The sequence below is a fragment of the Propithecus coquereli genome, unplaced genomic scaffold (genome assembly GCF_000956105.1).
Source record: "Propithecus coquereli isolate 6110/MARCELLA unplaced genomic scaffold, Pcoq_1.0 Scaffold178, whole genome shotgun sequence".
NCBI lineage: Eukaryota > Metazoa > Chordata > Mammalia > Primates > Indriidae > Propithecus > Propithecus coquereli.
The window spans coordinates 2,149,647-2,172,835 of record NW_012142523.1 but is presented as its reverse complement, the minus strand read 5'-3'; the positions used below and the strand labels follow the sequence as shown (position 1 = coordinate 2,172,835).

The 23,189-nt window shown below is 50.0% G+C and overlaps 1 protein-coding gene across 1 annotated transcript in view; it reads left to right on the top strand.

The window, feature by feature from the left end:
* The first annotated feature begins 12,423 nt into the window (after window positions 1-12,423).
* TRIM62 (tripartite motif containing 62) overlaps window positions 12,424-23,189 on the top strand; it is a 30,608-nt gene continuing 19,842 nt past the window's right edge. The window contains exon 1 of the mRNA XM_012642243.1: window positions 12,424-13,433. Within this exon, the coding sequence (XP_012497697.1) occupies window positions 13,026-13,433 (408 nt within the window). The 5' untranslated portion in view covers window positions 12,424-13,025. The remainder of the gene's footprint in view (window positions 13,434-23,189) is intronic.

Below are 23,189 nucleotides of genomic sequence, written 5' to 3'. Positions count from 1 at the left end.
TTGCTCCAGGGGGGAGGGTAAATCTGGTTCTTGTTTTTCCATTTTGACTGGGGGAGAATTTCTTTCCGTCTGTGCTTAACTTTCTTCTTGCTAAAGTTCATCCTTCATAAATCTTTGAGAAAAATCTGAAATTAGTAAAATCTCTGTCAGAGTATATCTGAAAATATCTCTATTTTACATTCACCCTTAAATGCTGGTTAGCTGAATGTGGAATTCTATTTATAATTGTTTTTCTGATTACTTTGAAGCTGTTAGTCCATTGGCATCTATTGTTGTGGATGAGAAATTGACTTCAGGCAGAATGTCATTCATTTATGGATAATGTTTTCTTTTTGACAGCTTTTCAGATTTGTCATAATCTTAATTGTCTTTCAATTTCTCTTAAACATGCCTAGGAATGGAATTTTTTATACTATGCAGAACTCAGTATGCCTTTTCATTTTAGGGACTCATTTTTCTTTGCTTACAGAAAATTCTTCAAAGATGCTTCTCTGTTTTCTCCTTGTGTAACTGCTAATCTAATATAAATGTTGTGACTTCTCATTTTCTCCTCCATGACTTTTCATTTCTTTTTCATATTTTCCATTCCTCTATAATGTTAACTATAATACTAAATCCTGAGCACTTACTATGTGCCAAGAACTATACACTCTTTTAATCCTCATAGCAACACCTTGAGGTAGGTACTAGTATATCTCCATTTTATAGATGAGAACATTGAGATACAGGTTTAAAAACATGCCTGAATCCTTATTGCTAGTAAGTAGCAGAGTTGAGATTTAATGTCAGGTGTGTGGCTTCAGAGGCCTTTCACTACACTAATATTCTACACCGTCTATCATAATTTCATCTTTGTGCTGCTTTCTGTGCTGCATTCTGGGTGATTTCCTCAGATTCATTTCAGTATACTAATTCTCTCTCCAGCTGTGTCTAATCTACTCTTTGAAACTTATACCGAGAGTTTTGTTTTGTTTTGTGTAGAGTTTTCTTGTTTGTTTGCTTTTTGTTTTTTGAGACAGGGTCTCACTCTGCCACGCAGACTGGAGTACAGTGTCTGGATCATAGCTCACTGTAACCTCGACCTCCTAGGATTCTCCTGCCTCATCTTCTCTAATAGCTGGGATTACAGGTAGGCACCACCATGCCTAGTTAATTTTTTTTTTTTTGTAGAGATAGTGTCTGCCTATGTTGCTCAGGCTGATCTCAAACTCCTGGACTCAAGCGATCCTCTCACCTCAGCCTCCCAAAGTGCTAAAAGCTACTGTATTCCACCCTATTGAGTTTTTAATAGTTTTTAGAGTTTTCATTTCTACTATTTCTATTTGGTTCTTTTTTCATAAGCTCTTCTTCCTGCCTTATGTCTTCTCCTCCCAACTTTATCTCTTTTAAACATACTTACACTGAAGTCTTTCAGAATATTCTATAATCCTAATTTTTTGGCGTGTCCGCCACCCAGATCTCCCTTCAAGAAGGAGCTTATTATTCAGCTACAAGGAGTGCAGTTAGCTGACAACCTCAAGCTGTCAGTGCCTTTAGGATCTGCCTCAGCTTTTGAATTAAGGCCACGCCCTTGGCAGTCCCTCAGCAATAAAGGAACGTGGCAAGGGTACTAGCATCTTGCCATTTCTGTACAACGTGGGACTCCTCTAACAAGCAGTGTTTGTTCTACAGTTCCCCTTTGGGTTGGCCAAGACTTTGTCAGCGTGGAACATAGGGATGGAAGAGAGAAGAGACTGTTGATATGGAGGCTCTCTCCTGGGCCTCTGGATCTACCATCCTGGCAAGAACACTTGGAGCTGGGATGGTTCCTTGAAACTTGGAGAAAAAATTATTAGGGTCCAATCAGGAGGCAGACTACACATCACTAATTTAAACACAGACTCTCATGTGAAGCATCGTTAGGTAGGTAAACAGTTATTCACTAGGTAATTTTAAAGGTGCAAAGAGAGTGCTCAGTTATCACAAAGGTAGCAAAGACAGGAGCAGATACCATGCCCAGGGCTGGTAAAACAAGGTAAGAGGTGGAATTAGCTTAGAGGAGGGGTTCCAAGAAACCGAAACCCGGATCTGTGAAGAGGGCACCAAAGTGTTGAAAGCTGGTGCTAGGAAGTGTTGGAGAAACTGCAAACTGGATTCAGCATCTGCTAAGGGGAGGCATTGCTGGTGCCAGGGTGAAGAAGTGTTGTTAGGGTGACGCTCACAGGAACAGGAGGCCGACGGGAAGTCAATAGGAGGAAGCAAGTCCCTCTTTCCTGCCTCAGCCTGGGCAATTCCCTGCACTCCTCAGTGGCAGCGGGTAACAGGCAGCATATGGCAGTGCTGGAATGGGAATCTCTGAGCCCCGGCTCCAGCACTACACAACGTGGTATAGAAGGGTGGGTATGATGCTAAGAAGCCCTAAGAGGCAGCAGCTTAATGAATGACAGAAAAAACTGTTAACAGTAAACTGTGTAGAAATGCATGAACTGCCAGAACTGGCGAATGCAGTCAAAGGTTCAGAGGAGAAATTTATTGCCTAAAACCGAAAGGCCACCAGCTGAGTGTGTCTCCAGTATGCTCCCTTCACTGGAGCAATAGGGAATGAGCTCACGAGGGGGCCACTGGTGTCACTGAGCACCTCAGTGGTAGCTGTCCTTTCTAAGCTATGTCGTAGGTGAAGCTGCTATGGAACAGGACTCCCTTGTGTTTGTTAATGGTGACAATAAGATTCCAGAACAGCAGAGGCCAGGTAGCAGTGCTTCACCATCAGAGGCAAGGTGGATGGAATTACCATGGTGGGCAGCAAAGCCAGAAAGTCAACCAAGGGCCCTTACCCACAGGGATCTGTGGGGTGGCCACTAGACCCTGGAGTTCCTAAGGGCATGATCAGTGGACAACCAACAAGGCTACTGCTGACCAATATAATCAAAGCAGATCAAGAGCATGTGATCCGAAGACTGATATGAGCCCTCACGACGGAAAATCACTATCCTTCACCCATTTTCCCTGCTTAAGCCAGTCTTCAGACCCAGGGCCCATTGTTTAAAGGAAAGACTGGGTTCCTTTGAGGAAGGGTCCCACAATGCCACAGAATTAATTCCCCCAATCTTTCCCTAAATGGATCTACAGCCATTTAACCAGAGTATCTGTACAATGGAGAATGAAAATATCCAGATATTTCTATGGTTTTGGGATACAGGGTCTGGACTGACACCAGTACCAGGGATTCCAAAATGCCATTATGGCTCTCCAGTTAAAGTAGGGGATACAGCAGCAAGACGACAAATGGAGCCTTTGCCAAAACCCATTTCACCGTGGGTCTCATGGGTCTGCATACCCACCTGTGATAATTTCTCCATCCCTGAGTACTTAATTGGGATTAATAAACTCAACAGGTGGTAGGAACCTCTCGTTAGTTTCATAATCTTTAAAGAAAGATCCATAAGGTAGGAAGGCCAAGTGGAAGTGTCTGAAATTGCACGCACACCCCCAAACAAGAGAGTAAATTAGAAGTAATTCTGCACTCTGTGGTGAATGTCAGAGATTAGCACCACCCTCAAAGATTTAAAGAATGCAAGGGTGGTGGTCCCCACAGTATCCCTGTTTTATTCCCCACACTGGCCACTGCAAAAATTAAAATAAAAGAAAGATAGATCATGGTGTGTGATTTTGTACTACCATAACCTGACCAAGTGATAGCTTCAGTTGCAACTTCTGTGCCAGATGTGGTATCTTTACCAAAATTCACCAAGATAACCTCTGGCACTTGGTAGGCAACACTTGGCTGACAAATACATTTTCCTTTCTCCCCAGTCATTTTCAGGAAGGATTTTCAGAGCAGTTTGCATTTACTTGGAACAGACAGCAGTATACACTGGTGGTCTTGCCCCAGGGCTGTTCGCTTTCCTACTCTGTCACAGGGTAGTTCCTGCCATTCCTCAGAACATCATAGTGGTTGTCAATGTTGATATCATGTTAATCAGACCTGAGGACGAGGAAGTGGCAGGTAACCTAGACGCCCCCTAAGACAGATGCATGAGAGGGTGGGGAGATGAACAGATTCAGGGGTCTGACCCAACAGGTAAGGTTTTAGGGTTCAGCGATCTAAGACATGCAAAGACATACCCCCCACAAAATAATGGACAAGTAATTGTACCTTGCACCTCTTACTACCGCAAAAGAGCCGCTCAGTAGACCTCTTTGGATTTTGGAGACAGCATACATCTCACGTGGGACTACTGCTCCAATGCATTTATTGTGGGGATGCTGCTCCAAGCTATTATATTTATCAGATGCCATGTGATAGAAATGTCATAGTAGATGAAGACTCAGATGGAAGCTTTGGCAGGCCCCAGTAGGAGGGTTTAGTGCAGACTCCTGGGATTCTGGAGTCAGGGCATGTGCAGCAAGGAACCACTCAATATGTGACAACCAATGCCCGCCATGCTACTGGGTTCTAGTAGATACAGAGCAATTGGCCATGGAAGATCAACTGACCATGTGGCCAGAGCCATGTAAGTTGTGTACTATCAGATTTACCAAGCTATAAAGTTGGGCAGGTGCAACAGCAATCCATTGCAGATCGGAAATAGAACATTCAGGATTAGACCTGAGCAGGACCAGAGGTCACAAATAAATTACAGAAGCAAGCCCAGACCCCCGGGGTTGGCACCTCTGTGTGCACTGGAGCCTCTCCCTCAGCTCACACCTATGAACTCGGGGGCTCTTATGAGCAGATGACAGAGGAGGAAAGAACTTGGGCCTGGTGTATGGACAGGTTGGCACAGTAGGATGATAGAAAACAAAATGCACTCCTGCCGCAGTGCAGCCGCCCCCCCCCAGGGGCTCCTGAAGGGCAGTGGTAAGGGGACTTTTTCCCAGGGGCAGAATTTCAATCCGTATATTGAGTCATCAACTCGATGCAGAAAGAGAGGCCACCGATGTTAGGACTCCAGGGCAGTGGTGAAAGGTTTGGCTAATTGCTCAGGGACCTGCAAAGAACAAGACTAAAAAATTGCAGTTAAGAAGGTCTGGGGAAGAAGCATGTGGATTGATCTTTGAGAGAAGACAGAAAATATGTGGATCTCTGTCTTATTTCATTGTCTACCAGACAGTGCCCCTTGCAGAGGAGGCACTGAACAACAGGGATAACTAACCAGTGGAAATGAGTTTACCTCGCTCCTCAGCCACCCCACAGCATGCACAGTGGGCCTGTGAATCGAGTGGCTGTGGTGGCAGGGATGGAACCATGCATGGCCCAACAGCATGGGCTCCCTCTCACCAAGGCTGACCTAGGGATTACTACTGCTAAGTGTTTAATCCATCAGAGCAGAGACCGAGGCTGAGCTCTTAATACCATACCATCCCTCAAGGAGAGCACCCAGCCACATGGCGCCAGGTTGATTACATTGGCCACAACCACCCTGCAGGGGCCGTGATTCCTCTATAACTTCATGGGACTGATAACAGAGTCGCCTTCTCTGTCCACAATGTCTGAGCTAGCACCACTATCTGAGAGTTCCCAGAGTGTATGATTTATCCTCTTGAGATCTCCCATAACATGACCATGGAGGAACTGCTCACAGGACCATGGTATTCACTGGTTCTACTATGTGCCATATCGCCCAGAAGCTACCATCCTGAGAAAATGTTGGAATAACCACTTGAAGGCATAGTTATGGCATCAGCTTGAAGATAGGGTTGAGATGCTGTCCTTAAACGTATTTATATACCTTGAGCCACTAGCCATTATATATGTGCTGTATCCTGGATAAGCAGGATACGCAGGTCTGGGAACCCAGAAGTGAGTGGCCACTCTCACCTTTATTCCTGCTGACCCGCTCGGTAGCTGTACGCTTCCTTCCCCAAGCTTTACGCTCTGTAGACTGAAGATCCTAGTTCCCAGAGGGCAGGGGGGAATACTCTTACCAGAAAATATAATAATGGTTTTACTAAACCTAAAATTATATCTTCCTCCTGGCAGTTTTGGGCTCCTCATGCCAGTAGACCAGCAGGCAAAGAAAGGGGTTCCTGGACTGGCAGGAGTAAGTGGCCCCTGCTGGCCCAGGTGAGGGGTGTCTAGAGTGGGTGGCAGAGAAGGAAGATGACAAGATTCAGTTACCACTCAGGACCAGCTACATCAGGGGGGCCTGGGGCTTGTTCCCCTCTCCTCTTATCTTCTTCTCCTCCTCCTTCCTCCCCCTCCTCCTCCTCTTTCCCTTCTATTAATAAATCGTGAATTTCTACCGACTGAAGAAGCAGTGACAGAACATGAAACTTAATGTAGGTGCAAGTTTGTCTGCGCAGGCGCAAAGGGCTCATGTATCTTGCAGGGAACCTGAGCAGTCCTCTGCAGTCAGATATGACAGATACTGCCAAGGCCCTGCCCGTGTCCCTCACACCTGTCAGTGTGTTCCCAAGACTTCTGACTACCAGCTTCGGTATTGTGGCTGAGGGATCATTTCCCCGGAAATACAGACACTGACTGCACACACGAGTTCACAAGTGCCAGGGAATTAACCACCATTGGGGAGCAGCCTCAGCACTTGAAGATGGAGTACACGTATCCCAGCTCCCTTGCCCTGTGGGCGGGATACTTCTGGGGCATGTGCTTTGTACTGTTTCTCAGAGCTTCTGTGCAAGATACATGTTTGATCGCTCCCTGTGATAATAACCCACCCTCACGGGGCTGCCTTTTCTCCTCTGTGTCACCTTCCCACTTCCCTGTTAGTGTCACTTGTACTCCCCAAATAAAGTATTTTCGCTCCATTCCTTAACTCAAAGTCAGCTCTCAAAGTTAGCACCCATGCTAAGACGCATGTGGTTCAGGACTGTGCTCTGAGAAGCACTGATTTAGAGACTGAACTCATTTCTATTTTTGAAAAATCTCTCTCTCTCTTTCCCCACTCCCCCTTTCTCCCCTCTTCCTGCCTCCCCTGCCCACCAACTCCGAGTGTTTGTGTGTGCGCGTGCATGCGCATATATAATATGTGGAAAAGGTCTTTAAGGATATAATCCAGGTATTAGCAATATTTCTTTCTGGGTGGTAGAATCATGAATATTTCAAATTTCTTCTTAGTTTTCTCCTGTATTTTGTTTTTCTACAGCAGCAACTGTGTATCAGAAGCTGTTTTTAATTGGCAATTAGGAGATTATTAGTGAGCTCGGTGGAGAGCCCGGGGCCACAGCAGGCTGCGGTGGGTTGACGATGGCGGGGAACGCTGTGCAGATGCCTCTCTCGAGAGCTGGGCCAGAGAAAGGCAAGAAATGAGGTGGCAGCTGAAGGTGGGAACTGTAGAGCATCACGTTAAAAGAAATTTGAACACACTTATAGGCGCGGAAAAGCAGCCAACAACTAAGAAGGAGACAAAAACCCAGAGTCAAGAGGGGGATAATGGAAGGTGTCAGGGCCCAGAGGAGGCTCGAGGTGATTAGACCAGGGCCCAGGTGGAGGAATCAGTTTTGAGCAGAAGGCAGGCTTCATCCTCTGGGACTAGGGGACAGGGGGTGAGGATGGAGAAAGTTAGAAATACATTTACTTCATCCATGTGTTTATTGTACACTCTGCCTCATTTCTCAGAGGACTCAAGGCTTTTCTCTGGATAAATTGATAGGTTGAAGGGACTGAGGTTGAAAAGTGCCCCAGAGAGGCTCTGCTTTCTCCATGGAGGGAGGCAAGGTCCCTCCCTCTAGATGGAGCAGGAGTGTCTCTGCGGGTTTAGAGGAGTCAGGCAGAGGTTTGGAATGGCGGGAAGCTCTGAGAGGGGGAACCCAGTTGGGCCATTTATAAAGTCTCCTGGATGGGGTGGACCACCCAGATATGGCCCAGCTCCAGGCTACACAACTGTGGGAGCTTCTCCAGCAGCTTGAGGTGGAGAAGCGTGTGTTGCTACTTGCTCTGGCTTTGGGTAGGTCACTTCCCCACTCTGAGCTGCGGATTCCTCGTCTGCCAATGGGGAGAGAAATGTCAAGTCTGTCTGGAGGTTGCTGTGAGGATCAAATAAAATAATGAACACGAAGCACCCAGCACAAGGGAGCTGCTTAAACAATGTTTGTTCTCCTGCCCTCTGCCTTCAAGTGGGCTTGAGTGAAGGTAACCTGGAAAGAAAGGGATATGGGTGTTGGTACTTTGTATTGGTGGATACTGTTACAACTTTTTTTTTTTTTTTGAGACAGGGTCTTGCTTTGTCACCCCAGCTGGAGTGCAGTTACACAATCATAGCTCACTGCAACCTTGAACTGCTGGGATCAGATGATCTTCCTGCCTCAGCCTCCTGAGTAGCTGGGTCTACAGGTATGTGCCAGCATGCCTGGCTAATTTTTAAATTTTTTGTAGAGAAATGGTCTCACTATGTTGCCTAGACTGGTCTTAAACTTCTGGCCTCAGGCGATCGTCCTGAGTTGCCCTCCCCAAGTGCTGGTATTACAGGTGTGAGCCACCGCACCTGGCCTGTTACAACAATTTTAAATATGGTTGACTGTCATTATTCAGAGTAGTTATTATGTCCTATAAAGTCACTGCAAAAACTGAATTAGCAAAATACTGAATCATTGCCTCTAGAGAAAATACAACGTCAGGTTCCTGCAAGTCTCTGGCCACATTTTCAGCAATTGATTAACACACAACCTTATTTTATATGTGTTTCTGTTTAAGGACACCTAACTATACACACAGACACAGACACACACACAGTTGATTCATTAACATTGAATCATGGCCAATGGTACTATTACTCATGTCTGAACAAAACTTATCTGACACACGTATTTTCTCCCTAAGGCACATCATAACCTTCTTGTGCTTAGGAACACTAGATAGTACTTCAGCACAATACTTGGGGGTCATTTTAAATAGCAAAATCACCAACAGAAAGCACAAAAATAAGAAAAATGTGGCCCTAAATAGGTCACAAAAAGGATACTTATTTACACTATTAGAGCTGAAACAGGAAGGCAGAGTGTCACCTTGTTCAACCTGAGCTGGGAACATACATGTGGGCAACTCAAAATTTTCACCTCTCCATGTAAACATATGTCCACAAATAACTGCAAACGTATCTCAAGTATTGATTTGAGGGTTACAAATACATTTTAGAAGGAGGTAAATTTGCAAATATGGAATCCAGGAATAATGAGGATCAACTATATCTTTATTTTTTCTGATTACAAAATTAATATAATAAACAGAGCTATCTGATGTAAATGTTAATGTCCCCCCATAATCCCAGCCCATAGATGAACACAGTTAGAATTGCTATATAGCTCTACAGGATTTATGTTATACAAGCGATGCCTACGTGCATGTGGAAGTCTATCATGTCTGTGTCTATGTGTGTTTGGGTTTTTCTTTTTCTCTTTCACTCAATGATAGTTCCTGGATAGCTTTCAAAAAAAAATCCTAAATGTTATTTTTTAGAGTATGCATGGAAGCAGGTGGCATGCACCGCAGTCAGAATCTCTAAGTCTCAGTTTAGACCCCTCAACTGCATCAGGTGGGAAAACAGGATGCAGAGAGAGCAATGACTTATCAAACTTAAATATAACCAACAGCTTTTGTGTTCTGCATCTTAACTGAGATGCAGTAAAGGCAGAGGAAGAACAGCTCAAAGGGTGAAAAGACTAAAAAGTGGAAAATATTGTGAAAGATAAAACAGACTGTGACTTTCAGCCAGAGAAAACCATATTCAATACCCTTTGGAGGTGATTGGAGCTAGATGCTAAGAGGAATTTATCTACTGAAAAGATTTAAACAATAGCATAAAATAGTACCAGAACCTCTTCCAAAAACAGCTGTTAAATACCATGAGGAAGACTAAGCTACTGCAACAAAGAGACCAAAATTGCAATGATTTATAGAAAGTAAGTTTATTTTTCATTCTCTAGACCATGTTAGTGGGTGGCTCTACTCCGTGTGTCATTCAGGAACCCAGGTTCCTTCCACATCTTTGCTCTGTCAGCCCTTCTGAAGCATTATTAAAGCTGGGTCCCTGCCACACCTGTGTTCCAACTCAAGGAAAGAGGAAATGGAACATGGAAAAGCAAAAGCCCAATGCCTTAAGGTCTATTTCTGTTTTCTTACTATTGGAAAGAACTGAGTCACAAAGCCTCACTCAGTTGCAAGAGCACCTGGGATGTGCAGTCTCTAGTGAACCAGCCACTCCTCCAACTGCTGTTCTATTACTATAGAAGAACAGGAGGATGGATTTTGGTGGACATCTAGCAATTTCCACCACATCTCCTTTTTCTGAGCCTTGATATCTTCCTCTATAAAATAATATATATTAGTTAAGATCACTTTGAGACTCATAGCCAATAATACATGTGAGAGTGCTTAGTAAACCCTCCTGTGCTGATAGGAATTTCTCACTGTTTTTTCCTCTAGATCACCAGCTTCTTGGGAGCAAGCAGCATAGTTTATTCCATCCCTTCACACAGGCCTGCTCAGAGTCAATATCAGCAGATACATGTTGAATAATAAAGTCACTGTTTCATTCATCATCAAGCCTTCTTTCATTTAATTTCGAATGCTTCAATAATTTAGACTCTGCCCTGTTTATGCTCCCAAAATCAGGGTGCATGTCAATGTATCAGCTGGGATTCTTTGGGTTGTCAGACGACAGTATGCTACTCTTATATTAAACTTGCTTCGGCAGTAGGATGAACGATCTCACGTGTCCTAAAGCCCAGGCTCCTTGTCAGAGTAAAAGCTGCTCCTCCCTAGGACTCTCTTGGCCCCTCCCTACCTCATGTATTGGCTGCATCCTCAGACTGGGAGCAAGATGGCTGCTGCAGTTCCAAGCATTGCCACCAAACACATCCCAGAAAAGGGGACAAACTGTTTATGAAATTAAAGAGACCCTTTCCAGAAGATCCCTTTCTGCCATAGGCTTCCCCCTGGTTTTTCCTGTCAGAGGTTCCTCAAACCATCATTGGCAAGAGAAATTCAACCACCATGATGGACATAGACCAACAGGGCTCACTCCTGGAGGTGGGCTGGGGTCAGCCTTCTCTTGGTCACAGAGGGAAAGGGGACACATAAACAAAATCAGGGTTCTGATCACAAGGAAAAGTCGAGGAATGGCTGTTGCATGAGCAGCCGACATTTTTCTGGCAATGGTGCACACACTGGGCCAGGTGACGGTGTGATAAAGGACACATTAAGAGCAAAGAACTAAACTTAGAGCTGTTTCTTAAATTGTATGTCAATAAAGTTCAACTCCAGTGAAGACATTTCTGGAGGATGCAAAAACTGGGGAGCCACCCTCAATGCCTACTCTCCCTCACCCCCATATCAATCACCAAATTTCACAACGTCTGTACTTGCAATAACCTGGCCTTCTCTCCTTACCCACTGTCAGGGCCTTAGTTCAGGTCTTGTCTCCTGCAGGCACAATGGCAACAGCCACTTCATTCGTGCCCAGTCTTTCCTTCCTCCTGCAATCTGCATCTTTGCTGTTACTCAGCTACACACCTTTATTGTGTACTGAGCACCGTGCTTATGCAGAAAGACCGCTCTTGGACATTGGAAAGGTTCTTCACCTTGCTGGTGGTATAATATAAGGAGCATCTCTGAGACTTACTGAAAACCAAATCAGACCAGCTCATTCCCCTGCTTGAAAGCCCAACACCTTCAAGAAATTCTTTACTATGACCCACATCCCCCTCCACCTCACCCAAGCCCCTTCCCCACCACGCCCACAACAGCACAGAACTACTTGCACTCGCCTCAATGTGCCCTCCCCTTTCACGCCTCTGTGCTTTTGCACATGCTCCTGGCTCTGCCTAGAAATCCCTTATCCCCGCTCCATCTGGCACACAAGGCAAGGTCTCTATTACCTTCTCTCTGCCTCCCTCTCCTCCTCTACGCCCCCTTTACACACGCACACGCGCGCGCGTACACACACACACACACAAATACAGCACTCCAGAAATATGCGCCTAATGGTGGGAACCCCCTGGGTCAGACATTAGCCATGGTTTTCCAAACTTCTCCCCCAAGCTCTCCTTAAGTAAGGGAAGAGGAAATGAGATCCTACGGTTTAGGAGTGCAAGGTCCTCGAACGTGCTGTGAGCAAGTAGGGTATTTCTCTGTGCAATAATTGTATTCTATGCAGATTACACGACATATTCTTATTTGTTTTAATACAAAATATTATTTTTCCTAAACCCTCAAACTGATGATCCAGAAAGATGCTCCTAGTTTATTCGTTGTCCTTTCAAATTATTTGCTGTCCCCTCTCTGTCCCGCCGCGGGGCTCCTAAGCGAGACCTGGATGCTATTCCGACACCGGGAGAAACAGCTGGGTTTCGCTTCCCCGGGAGCGGGAAGATAGTGGGGGCGGGGCGGGGGTCAATGGGCTGGAGGCCCCGCCCCCCCGCCCGCTGCGGGGGCGGAGTCGCTTGGGTCCCGCCCACGGGGGCGGGGAGGGAGCCGCGGCCACCGGCAGCTCGGTTTCGGCTGGTTCCGGGTTGAGAGGCTGCGCTGGACCCAAGCTGTAGCTGCTGAACCCGCCAGGGTAAGGGGCCGCTCCGGGCCGGGGTTGGGGGGGAGATCGGCAGCTGAGCGCGCTGGCACCCCGCCTCTTCTCTGCCGGGCACAGCTGCGGTGCGGCTTGGCCTGGCTTCCCCCTCCCCCAGAATTCCCCATCCCCAGCTTCTCCCCCTCCCCCCACCGCCCCCATCCCGGGATTTCAACCACCTCGAGGCCTCCGCCCCCTTCTGGATCCCCCTCTCCCAGCTCCCGTCCCTTCGGACTGTCCCGCCCCCTAGAACCTCCTCGCCTGGAGCCGCTTCCCTCCGGCACCCATCGCTCTGGGTTACCCGCCACCTCGAGACTGCCCTCCCGAGCTCTCATCCCGGGTAGTTGCTACCCTGCGCCCCTTCCTCGCGTTACCCTCCCCCCGGCAGCACCCCCTTCTTTCTCCGCTAGCTCCGACCCTGCCTGTGCGGGCCTCGTCCCCGCGCCCGTAGCTCGGTGCTGCCCCCGACAGCGCCGCGCTCTCAGCCGCCCCTGCCTCGCAGGCCCCCTCTCCGCCGCCCCTGGCGCCATGGCGTGCAGCCTCAAGGACGAGCTGCTCTGCTCCATCTGCCTGAGCATCTACCAGGACCCAGTGAGCCTGGGCTGCGAGCACTACTTCTGCCGCCGCTGCATCACCGAGCACTGGGTGCGGCAGGAGGCGCAGGGCGCTCGCGACTGCCCCGAGTGCCGGCGCACGTTCGCCGAGCCCGCGCTGGCGCCCAGCCTCAAGCTGGCCAACATCGTGGAGCGCTACAGCGCCTTCCCGCTGGACGCCATCCTCAGCGCGCGCCGCGCCGCGCGACCCTGCCAGGCGCACGACAAGGTCAAGCTCTTCTGCCTCACGGACCGCGCGCTGCTCTGCTTCTTCTGCGACGAGCCCGCGCTGCACGAGCAGCACCAGGTCACCGGCATCGATGATGCCTTCGAGGAGCTGCAGGTGCGCTGCCGGGCCGGCCCGGGGCGGGGGCGGGGACGGCGGGGGTGGGGTCAGGGCTGGACCGCGGGCAGGGCCCAGTCAGAACTGGCACGGGGCGGGGCGCCGGCAGGGTCAGGGCCCTATCAGAATTAATACGGGGCAGGGGCGGGGCGGGGCCTCGCCGAGGGGCGGGGTCTTGGGGCGGAGCCTCGGGCAGTGCGTACCCGCGGTGTCGCTCTGAGATAGACCTGGAGTGGGGGCCGCTGCGTGGCTGGGGAGAGGGCGAGGGTGGGGCTGGGACGGCAGCGAAAAGTGAGATCAGAACTGGACCAGGTACTGGGCTGGGGCAGGGTTGTGAATGGAGCCCAGTCAGAGATGGGCAAAGGCAGGGCCACTGTAAGGGGGCGGCGCCGCGAGGATGGGTTTGTGCTGAACCGAGTAGCTGAGCTCCAGCAGGCCGGGGGACCCGATAGGGCGGGGCCTCGATCAGGTATGCTTCAGGACCTAGGGGGAGTGCGGGGCTAGACTGTGCTGGGCGGGTGAGGATTAAACCTAAAAGAGGAGTCTAAATTAGGGTGACAACCTGCTGAGAGGGCCTGTTAGCGTGCCAAGGGTTAGGCCAAGGCGTATGAGGGGTTAAGGCTGGGATCAAGTCCGGATACTGTAAAGACCATTTGGATTTAAACCAGAGTAGGGGCCAGGTTGAGAGTGGTGCCAGGACTTGAAGATTCAAGATTTGGAGAATAAGGCCCAGATGTGAAGTGATTCAAGAAGGGGGGGTAGACCTCTAGGAGTCTCCAGGCCGTTTGATGACCTCCTTGGCTGTGTCACCCACATTACGACCTTTGAAGACTGAGTGAAACAGTACACCTAAAGAAACCTGAACATAGTTGCCCTAGGATTCTAACTGGTCTCCTTTAAACCTTCTTTTCTTCACTGACAAACTCCTACTCAACGCACAAAGCCCTGCTCAAACGTCCTCTCTGAAGCTTCTCCAAGTTCCACTGGCCAAAAAAATAGCACTAGAGCTGCAATTCTCCAAATTCCCTGTATATAATAAGTATGATGTTTTAAAAAGTGTTCAAAGAGCAGCTATATTTAGGAAATATAGTATATTTCCTGTATGGGCCCCTTTGGAGAATTCTCAGTGTGCATGTGCATATTAAAGCCTTGGAGAAGTTTTGTAGCAAAGAAACCCATTTTACTGTGTTTGATAAAATAGTTTCCAAGATTATTTGAGTCTGGAATCCTTTTCTCAAGCTAAACCATTTAAATCCAGCGGCCCCACATTCCTGGCCTTGGGATACGAGCTTAGCACACACTTCTCCAAGGCCAGGGATAGTCTCTTATCTATGACCCCAAAGCCTGGCACAAGGCCTGGCCCACAGTACACACCAGTAAAGGCTGAACAAATGAATGAATGAATGAATGACTAACTCTAGCCTAAGCTGGCCCAGACTATGGAGTGTTCAGAAGCAGAAGGTTTTTGGCTCAAACATTTTATGAAAATGGAGTGGGATAACTTGAGAGATAATGAGCTCTCTGGCCCTCGAAATATTTAAGCAGGAGCTAAATAACTACTTCTACCTGTATTAGGGGGGTTCCAACCCTTCTATACATGAGCCTCTGTGAGTCAACCTGCACCCAGCAGATGCCCATGGGCTCCAGGAGAAATGGCCCATGTTCACCATTGCTCCCTCCCTGCCCCTTTCATCCTGAAAACATGACTGACCCCCTTCCTGTCTAGCTGTCTGAGAATGGAGGCCCCATCAGAGAGTGAGCAAGGCCCTGGGCCTGTGGGAGTTTGCATGTGACAGCATTGGCCCTCCACTGCCAGAGCCCTCTGTGCTAGGCACTGCTGGTGTCCCCATCTCCTGGTCTGTGAAGTCACATGAACAGAGAGGAGGAGCGAACCTTTGACAGGACTGGGTGCAAGTTGTGAGAGTTCGAAGGGACTGTCTGAAAGCATCTATCCAGAACCTCCTCATTAGATAGATGTGGAAACTGAGGTCTGGAGAGGTGATGTGACTTACCCAAAGCTACACTACCAGAGGGCCAGGGCTGGAAGGCACAGCCTGACCCAGATCCCTCCCTGCCGCTCACCCTCTCCCCACCCTGACTTTCTAGCCTCAGCTTCAGAGCCTTTGTTCTTTCTGCAAACCAGGAAATCTGAATTGTTGTGCTTTGAGCTTTTGCACTCCATTCTGTGACCAGGGGAATGCAGGAGAAATTGAACATATGTTTTATACAAACATTATTGAAACACTTTCATTCTTGGGGGAAAAGAAAAACAGGACTGCCACTTGTTTACTCTCTAGCATACTGTCCTGGGTCAGACCCACTTGGGTTCCAAACCTGTGTTAGGCACTATCTGTGTACCTTGGCAAGTCACTTCATGTAAACTTTGATGCTCAGTCTGTGAAATGGGGTCAGGATGCTTCCTTCCTACCAGGAATTTCGTGAGGCTAACCTGGGATGAACCTGCTATTGAGGTCCCAGGCACTCAGTAAGGGCTGAGACAACACGCATTCCCATCCTTTCTCCTTCTACCTGTCAGAGCTCATGTGCCCAGCTGGGCGAATGCCCAGACCCGCCTCTCTGTCCTGAGAAGGAAGGCTTTGCTTTGGTGTCTCCTATGGGCTTGGCAGGGTGGTGGCAGAGAAACCTGCCTCCCCCCTGGAGAGGATATGCTCCTGGGTGAGGTTCAAGCCACCTTCCATCCCCACCTGCCTCTCCCTCCTCGTGGGAAAGCAGGGCTCATTAGCGAATTATGCCCTGCACACGAGGCTGAGCCCACCCCTCAGCCCACCCCTCACATCCCCTCCTCCCCCAGCAGCTGGTGGCTGCTGGACCTCCCCTGGAGAATTACTGACTCAGAGCTGGCAGGGCCTTGGAGATCATCTGGTGTAGCATTCACTTGACAGATGGGGAAATAGTGGAGGGGAGGGAGGAAGGGAACTTGCCCAAGGCCTCGAGGCCGGGCCTGCACTCAGCCTGAGTCCCCTGACACCCTACCTAGCAGTTGGCCTGAGGCTTTTACGTTTATTATAAATCCCTGGGGCGGCAGAGCAGAAAGATCAAAAGCTCTGGCTCTGTACTCAGGTAGCTCCAATCCTGGCTCTACCATATACTGGCCATGTGACCTTAGGAAAGTTACTTACCATCTCTGAGCCTTGGGTCCCTCATTGATAGCGTGGAAGTAATGAGTTTAGGATTAAAGAAGATGTTGTTTACGAGAATTTAGTACTGCACTTGGCACACAGGAGCACTCAAGAATGACACCTATAGTATGTTACATCATGCTCGGCACTGTTGACATTTGGTGCTGGACAATTGTTTGTTGTGTGGGGCTGTCCTATGCATTGTAGGAAGTTTAGCAGCAACCCTGGCCTCTACCTACTAAATACCAGTAGCAAATGCCACCACCCCCCACCCCCAGTTATGACAACCAAAAATGTCTCTAAACATTGACAAATGTCTTCTGGGGTGAAAATCACCCATGACCGAGAACCCTTACCTAGAGAAATCCTACCAACTTTCAAATCCTACTCAACTCCTCTGTGAAGCCTTCCCTGACCTGCCAGGCGGAATTGCTTTGTACTCCAGATTCCATTTCAGGGGTCAGATCCTGGCATGCTTTGTGTCCTTGGTCATGTCATTCTACTTCTCTAAGCTTCCAAGTGCTCTTCTATAACATGGGATAATATGACATTCCTCGGAAGGATGTTGTAAGGGTTAGGGATACTCTATCAGATGCACCTACCACTGTGCCTGGCACAATAGGCACGAAATTTTTAGATATATTTATTTATTCTGATTATAAAATTAACACATGAAGCAGAGCTATAGAAAGCTAAAGTCCCCTCATAATCCCACCCCGTGGATAAACATGGCTGGAATCACTATATACTTCTAAAGAATTTTTATGTAATGTTGCATATGCGCATGACCGTGTGTGTTGGTGTCTTCCCCCCTCACCCCCACTGCTGAGTGCCTGGACCACCGAGCAAAGGGGAGCAAGGGGACCCCATCTCCAAAGAGTTTGGGGCTTCTTAGCCAAAACTCATTGATCCTTAGCTCAGTGCCTGAGACTATGCTCAGAGCTTTTCTTGTATTACCTCATTCAGTGAGGTAGCACCCTGCCAGGCAGGTACTATTATCTATTCCATTTACAGATGAGTAAACAGAGGCTGGAGGAATTAAGTGACTTGTTTGGTTACCAAGCTGGTAAATGGCGGGGTCAGAATTTGAAGCCAGTCTGACTGGGCCACATGCAGCCCCTGAGCACTGGGTAATTGTCTCCCGCCCACCCTGCCTATCTTTGTTTTGAGAGCACTGGGCACAGGGGTAGGCTTGGGACAAGGTCTGTCTGTGCCAGCTGACACCCTGAAGGCAGGTGGCTGGCATGCCATTGTGGTCGGACGTGTCATCCGGCTCTCTGGCCATCTCAGGATCCTAACCCCCAGAGAGGGGATCCAGTTCAGTCTCAGCCACCCCCTCCGTGACTCCTGTGAGCATTGGAGCCTTTCCCAAGGCCGCCTCCTCCATGCCAGTGAAGACAGCAGTGGATCAGCCTTGGGCAGGAGCCCTGGCAAGCGCGGTGTGGGGATCCAGAGGCGCCACCCAAGGAGAGAGCAGGGTTAGGTTCAAATCTTGGCCCTGGCTTCTTCCAGCAGAGTGGAAGGCATTGCCTTCTCTGCGCCCTGGTACCCAGTCTGGGGAGTGGAAGAGCGAGCAAGACTGCCCACCTCATGTGTAAAGAGGGAGAGAAAGTCGCTGCCCATCTGAAGAAATGACAGATGCAAAGGCACTTTATGTTGAAACGTGGACAGGGAGGCAGCCGGGTTGTCTGTGTCCTGGGAAGGCAGCCTCGGCTGTTACTTGCCCCAGGAGAGGGCAGGATTTATGTGCAAACAGCAGCCTCCACGGGGGCGAGGCTGGCTGTGGGTCAAACCCAGGGCTGGCTGCTGGCATCTCCACTTCCCTTGTCACAGGGGCACTGGGACACTTTGGTGCAGCACAGGCCACAGTGTTGAAATTCAGGACTGATGTTGGGAGCCCCAAGATGTTTATTTTATAGGAAAAAGAAAAAGATCTGGTAGGGAGTGACAACAGAATAATGAGTCTAAAAATAATAGCCAAAGTTTGGGGGCAAAAAGTAAGTTATTGGGCACTTATCACATGCCAGGTGCTGTGTTATGGGCATTTAACCCTCACAAGAGCCCTTTTTCTTTTGTACTCCCTGAATGGAACTGGGATCAGCACCATTGCACAGAAGAAGACATTGTAGCTGAGAGATTCAGGAACTTTCCCAAGGTCACACTGCAAGTAGGGAGAAGAGCTGGGATCCAAACTGGTCTTTCTGACTCAGAATTCACACTCCTTTCCATGCTCTAACCGCCTCAGGTCCATCCAAATGGGGAGGGACCTCAGAAACCATCTGGCCAACCCTCTCCTCACATTACGGACGGGAAACCGGCTTGCCCAGGGTTAGACCAGAGCTCGGCCCTCCTGACTCTCAGTCCAGGGGTGTTTTCACAGCATCATGTACCTTCCGACCTTGACCTCTGCTTGGACACTCAGGGTGGACATGCAGGGTTTGGAGGTGGGTTCCATCTTGGATTCAGAGATCAATTTAATCATTTCTTTGGTCTACACTCCTGTTGTGCCTACCGAGGGCCAGTCCCTTGTGAGCCCAGGAAAGAGCTACACAAGACCTGGCCCTGCCATGGTCCTGGGAGACAGGCCATACACTGGCAGGTTGCTGTCACTGAGGCTTGCCCCGTTGAGCTGAGTCCTGAAGGACGTGCTGAGTGCTTCAGGCCAGGGAGCAGAGAAGACGTGGTTATGAGCAGAGGGAATAAAAACGTGCACAGCCTCCATGGCCTGGTGCAGACTGTGCCAGGAACAGGGTTCAGTGCTTTGGTAGGCAGGCACTCGCTCGCTCTCACTCTCTCTCTCATTTGTTCCTCCTAGCATCCCTATGAGGTGGGTCTCATTGCCCCATGTTACAAACAAGGAAACCGAGGCTCAGAAACTATGCCTAAGGTCACAGAGCCACTAAGCATCACTGAAGCTGGAACTTGAACTCAGGTTATCTGAGTCTGACCAGGGACAGGCATGGGCGTGAATACACATTCAGGTGGTTTGTTGTGGCTGGAGGGGAGGGTAAGGGGCAGGGAGGTAACAATGGGAAAGTGAGGCTTGGCCAGCTCAGGAACGGCCTCGAACACTGACGCATGCACACACAAACACACACATGCGTGCATGCACGCATGCACCCTGGGAGCTTGGGCTTGATCCTGAAGATGCTGGGAGCCCAGAAGGGTTTGAGTACAGGAGTGTGGCCAGGTCAGAGGTGCTGGGTCAGATGGGCCAGGCACTCTGGGGCAGTGTGCAGGGGGGGCTGGAGGCAGGGAGCAGCCAGGGGTTGCCAGAGACTGTGCGGCTCAGAAGTGCGCAGTGAGAGTTGGGGCTCGAAGATACAGAAGAATTCAGGGCTGTTGGGAGGATGAGGAACATCTGGGTTCTAAGCACAGATGCAGGATTGAGGGAAGGACAAGTTCAGTTTGCCGTGGCCAAATTTCTGGCATCCTTGGGTCAGGGGGAGAAAGAGAGGGCAGTACTGGGCATGGAGAAGAGGAGAGGCTTGAGCACCTACTGGGTGCCAGCTCCACACTGGGCCCTGTCCTAGATGCCATCTCATTTAGCCCTTACCACAACCCTGTGAAGGGGCTCTTATCCCCCTTTTACGATGAGGCTCGTGGAGGTGGGCCCTGAGAGGGGAAGAAGTGATTTGCCCAAGGTCATGCAGTCAGGATTTGAACGCAGGCTTCTCTGACTCCAGAGTTCACGCTGTCTCCATCAGGTACCTGAAGCCAGAGCTGAGGTGGCTTTCCACAGCAGCTTTGTCCCCTGGGTTGGCGAGAGGGGTAGCCTCAAAGGAGGAGAAGCTTGGCCTTGGGGTCCTGGCCTGTTCAATCCAATGGGAGCCCCAGAGCCTGGCAGCCGATGTATCTGCATCCTTGCATGCTCAGGGCTGCACCAGCCCTGACTCCTTCCAGCGGTAGGGGCAGAGAGTTGTGGCTCTGCCCTCCGAGGCGTGTCCTCCCCAGTCCCGTCATCCTGCCTTGCCCCAGCTCTGATGGGGCACCGCAGAGTTCACTTCTCCCAGGCTGACATTCATGGCCTCCTCCGACACCTGCCCCTGCCCCAGCTAGCCCCAGCTGGCCTTTCCGGCTTGTGACTCCACCCACCTGTCACACGCCTGGCTGCAGCCATCCCCAACTGCCCCCACTTCCTGCACACACCAGGTGTGCCTCTGCCTGACTAGTTCTCCCCACCTGCAACGCCCTGACCCCCCCCCCCGAGACTCGCAGGAGCCCTGCCCATCATCTTCCCTGGTGCTTCCGTCAGAAATAAACTCTGTCCTCAGAGCTCCCTGGCTCTGAGTCCCTAGTTCACAAATAAGTATTATGATGATAATGACAACAACTAAGGTGGATTGAGTTCACCCTGTGCATCATGTCAGGTCATGAATTAAGTCATTTAATCCTCACAGCAGCCCTATGGGGCAAGTGCTGTTATAGCCTCACTTTACAGATTTGGAAACTGAGGCAGAGAGAGGGTGTCACAAATAGCCAGGTGGTGATAGCGGCACTGGATCTCAGGCAGGCCCTCCATGTTTGTCCTGTTCTCCCTTGTATTCTTCATATTTGAGTCTCTGCCCCTTTGACTAACTCTCGCAAGCTCTTCAAGGGTAAGGACTGCGTCTACAGCCCCCGAGTGGCCGGCACAAAGCCTGACCCTCAGTGGGTGCTCAGAAATCATTGCCGCATTGAACTGAACAGGAGGCAGAGAGGCTGTGAGGTTTTGAACACAAATTTTTGAAGTTGCTGAAAGCCTCACCTCTGCCTCTTACTAGCTGTGTGACCTTAGGCAAGCTGCCTAACCTCTCTGAGCTTCAGTCTCCCTCTCTGTGAGATGGAGGCAATGAAGGCACTAACCATATGGATTGTTGTGAGAATGAGATGACCAGATGCCTGTGAAATCCAAACCCAAGCCACACCCACCCCCAGCCCCTCTGGTCCAGAGCCTCTGCCGTCATCAGTGTCCTCCCTCCGGGTTAGCTCTATTACTCGGGAGTTTATCAGCAGGTTCCTGTTTCCTGTCTGACCTGTCTTTACCAAGAGTAAAATTTCCAGTTTGTTCTTCTCCGTCAAGCGGTATGGCTGTGGGCCAGCAGGTCCCTTTCCTTGGGCCTGTGTTCCCTATTCTGGCAATTCAAGGGGTTGGACTAGGTGGAACCTCCGGCCCCATCCTGCTCTGGCCATCTGAGGAAGCAGGGGTGGAGGACGCCTGGACACAGTGAGGGGTGAGGACCTGAAGAAGTGACTGGGGAGTCTCACATGGGACGCGGTGACCGCTCCATCTCTGGAGCACCCAGTGTGTGCTGGGCTCTGTGCCCTGCGAGGCTAAACCCAACCCTGGGAGGGATGAGTACCCCATTTCACAGACGAGAGACTGGGCATGGAGAGGTTAGGTGACATCACAAGGTCACACAGCTAGTGGGTGGCAGAGCCAGCCTGACTGACCCCAGGCCTGGAAGGAGACAAGTGTGGAGGGCGGATGACACAGAGCTCAGGCTGCCTCCCAAGTCCTGCCTTGTGGGCTCTAGGGTTCGGTTTGCCTAAGTTAGCTGTTCTCTCGGGCTCTGCACCTGGCCCGCCTAGGGAGAGCTGCCTGCCCGGGGCCTCTCTCCCCTCCACCCTTTCAGAGGTGAGCTCTGACCCAGCCCAGCCTCTTCCCTGGGCAGGTTCATGCACAAACTCTTACGGAGGCTGCTGTGCCCGGCCCTGTCCTCGGTACTGAGAGTGTGAAACTCCCTCACTGTCCCTGCCCTCAAGAGCCCGCAGTCTAGTAGGAGGGATTGACGGATAACCTTGCAATTACAATGCAGGGCAGGCCATCAGGGTACAAGTGTGGGGCACTGTGCACACAGAGGAGTATCTGATGGCAGCATGGGGGCTTTGGGATATGGATTCCCAGTGGAGGTGACATTTGATCTGGGTCTTAAGAGATGCGTAGGAGTCCAACAAGTGGGGAAGAATGTGTGGGTGAGCATTCTGGCCAGAGGGCACAGCCCAAGCAGGGGCCCGGAGGAGAGCGCTGCAAGATGCTAGTGCATCTAGAGCAGTGCCGTCCACTAGAACTCTCTGGGGTGATGCAAAGTTCTGCGTCTGCACTGTCTGATACAGTAGCCACGAGTTGCATGTGGCTATTGAGCGCTTGAAATGTGGCCAGTGCAGCCAAGGAGCTGAATTTGCAATTTTATTTAATTTTAATTAACTGTAATTTAAATATCCATTTGTGGCTGGTGGCTCCTGTATTAGACAGCACAAGTCTGGACCAGGAGATGAAACTGGAGGGGAAGGTTGGGGCCGGTGGTGAAGAGCCTTGAATGCCGCTCTAAGGTTATGTGCCTTTCTTCCTGGACGACATGGAAATTCTGCAGGGGAGTGTGCGGGGAGAAGCCTTTGCAGATCTGCTCTTTGAGAATGCTCTCTGCAGCTGCCATGTGGGGCGCTTGGAACGGCAGGAGAACACGGAGGCCGGGGGAGCCTGGGGCCACAGTCCAGAAAAGCAGTGATGAACCAGGGGCAGTGGGTGTAGAGAGGAGAGAACAAATTCCAGAGCAAACCTGATGACTGGGTGGACCGGTTTGGGGGCAGTGGGCGTCCAGGACAACTCCCAGCTTTCTGGCTTGGCTGGCAGTGG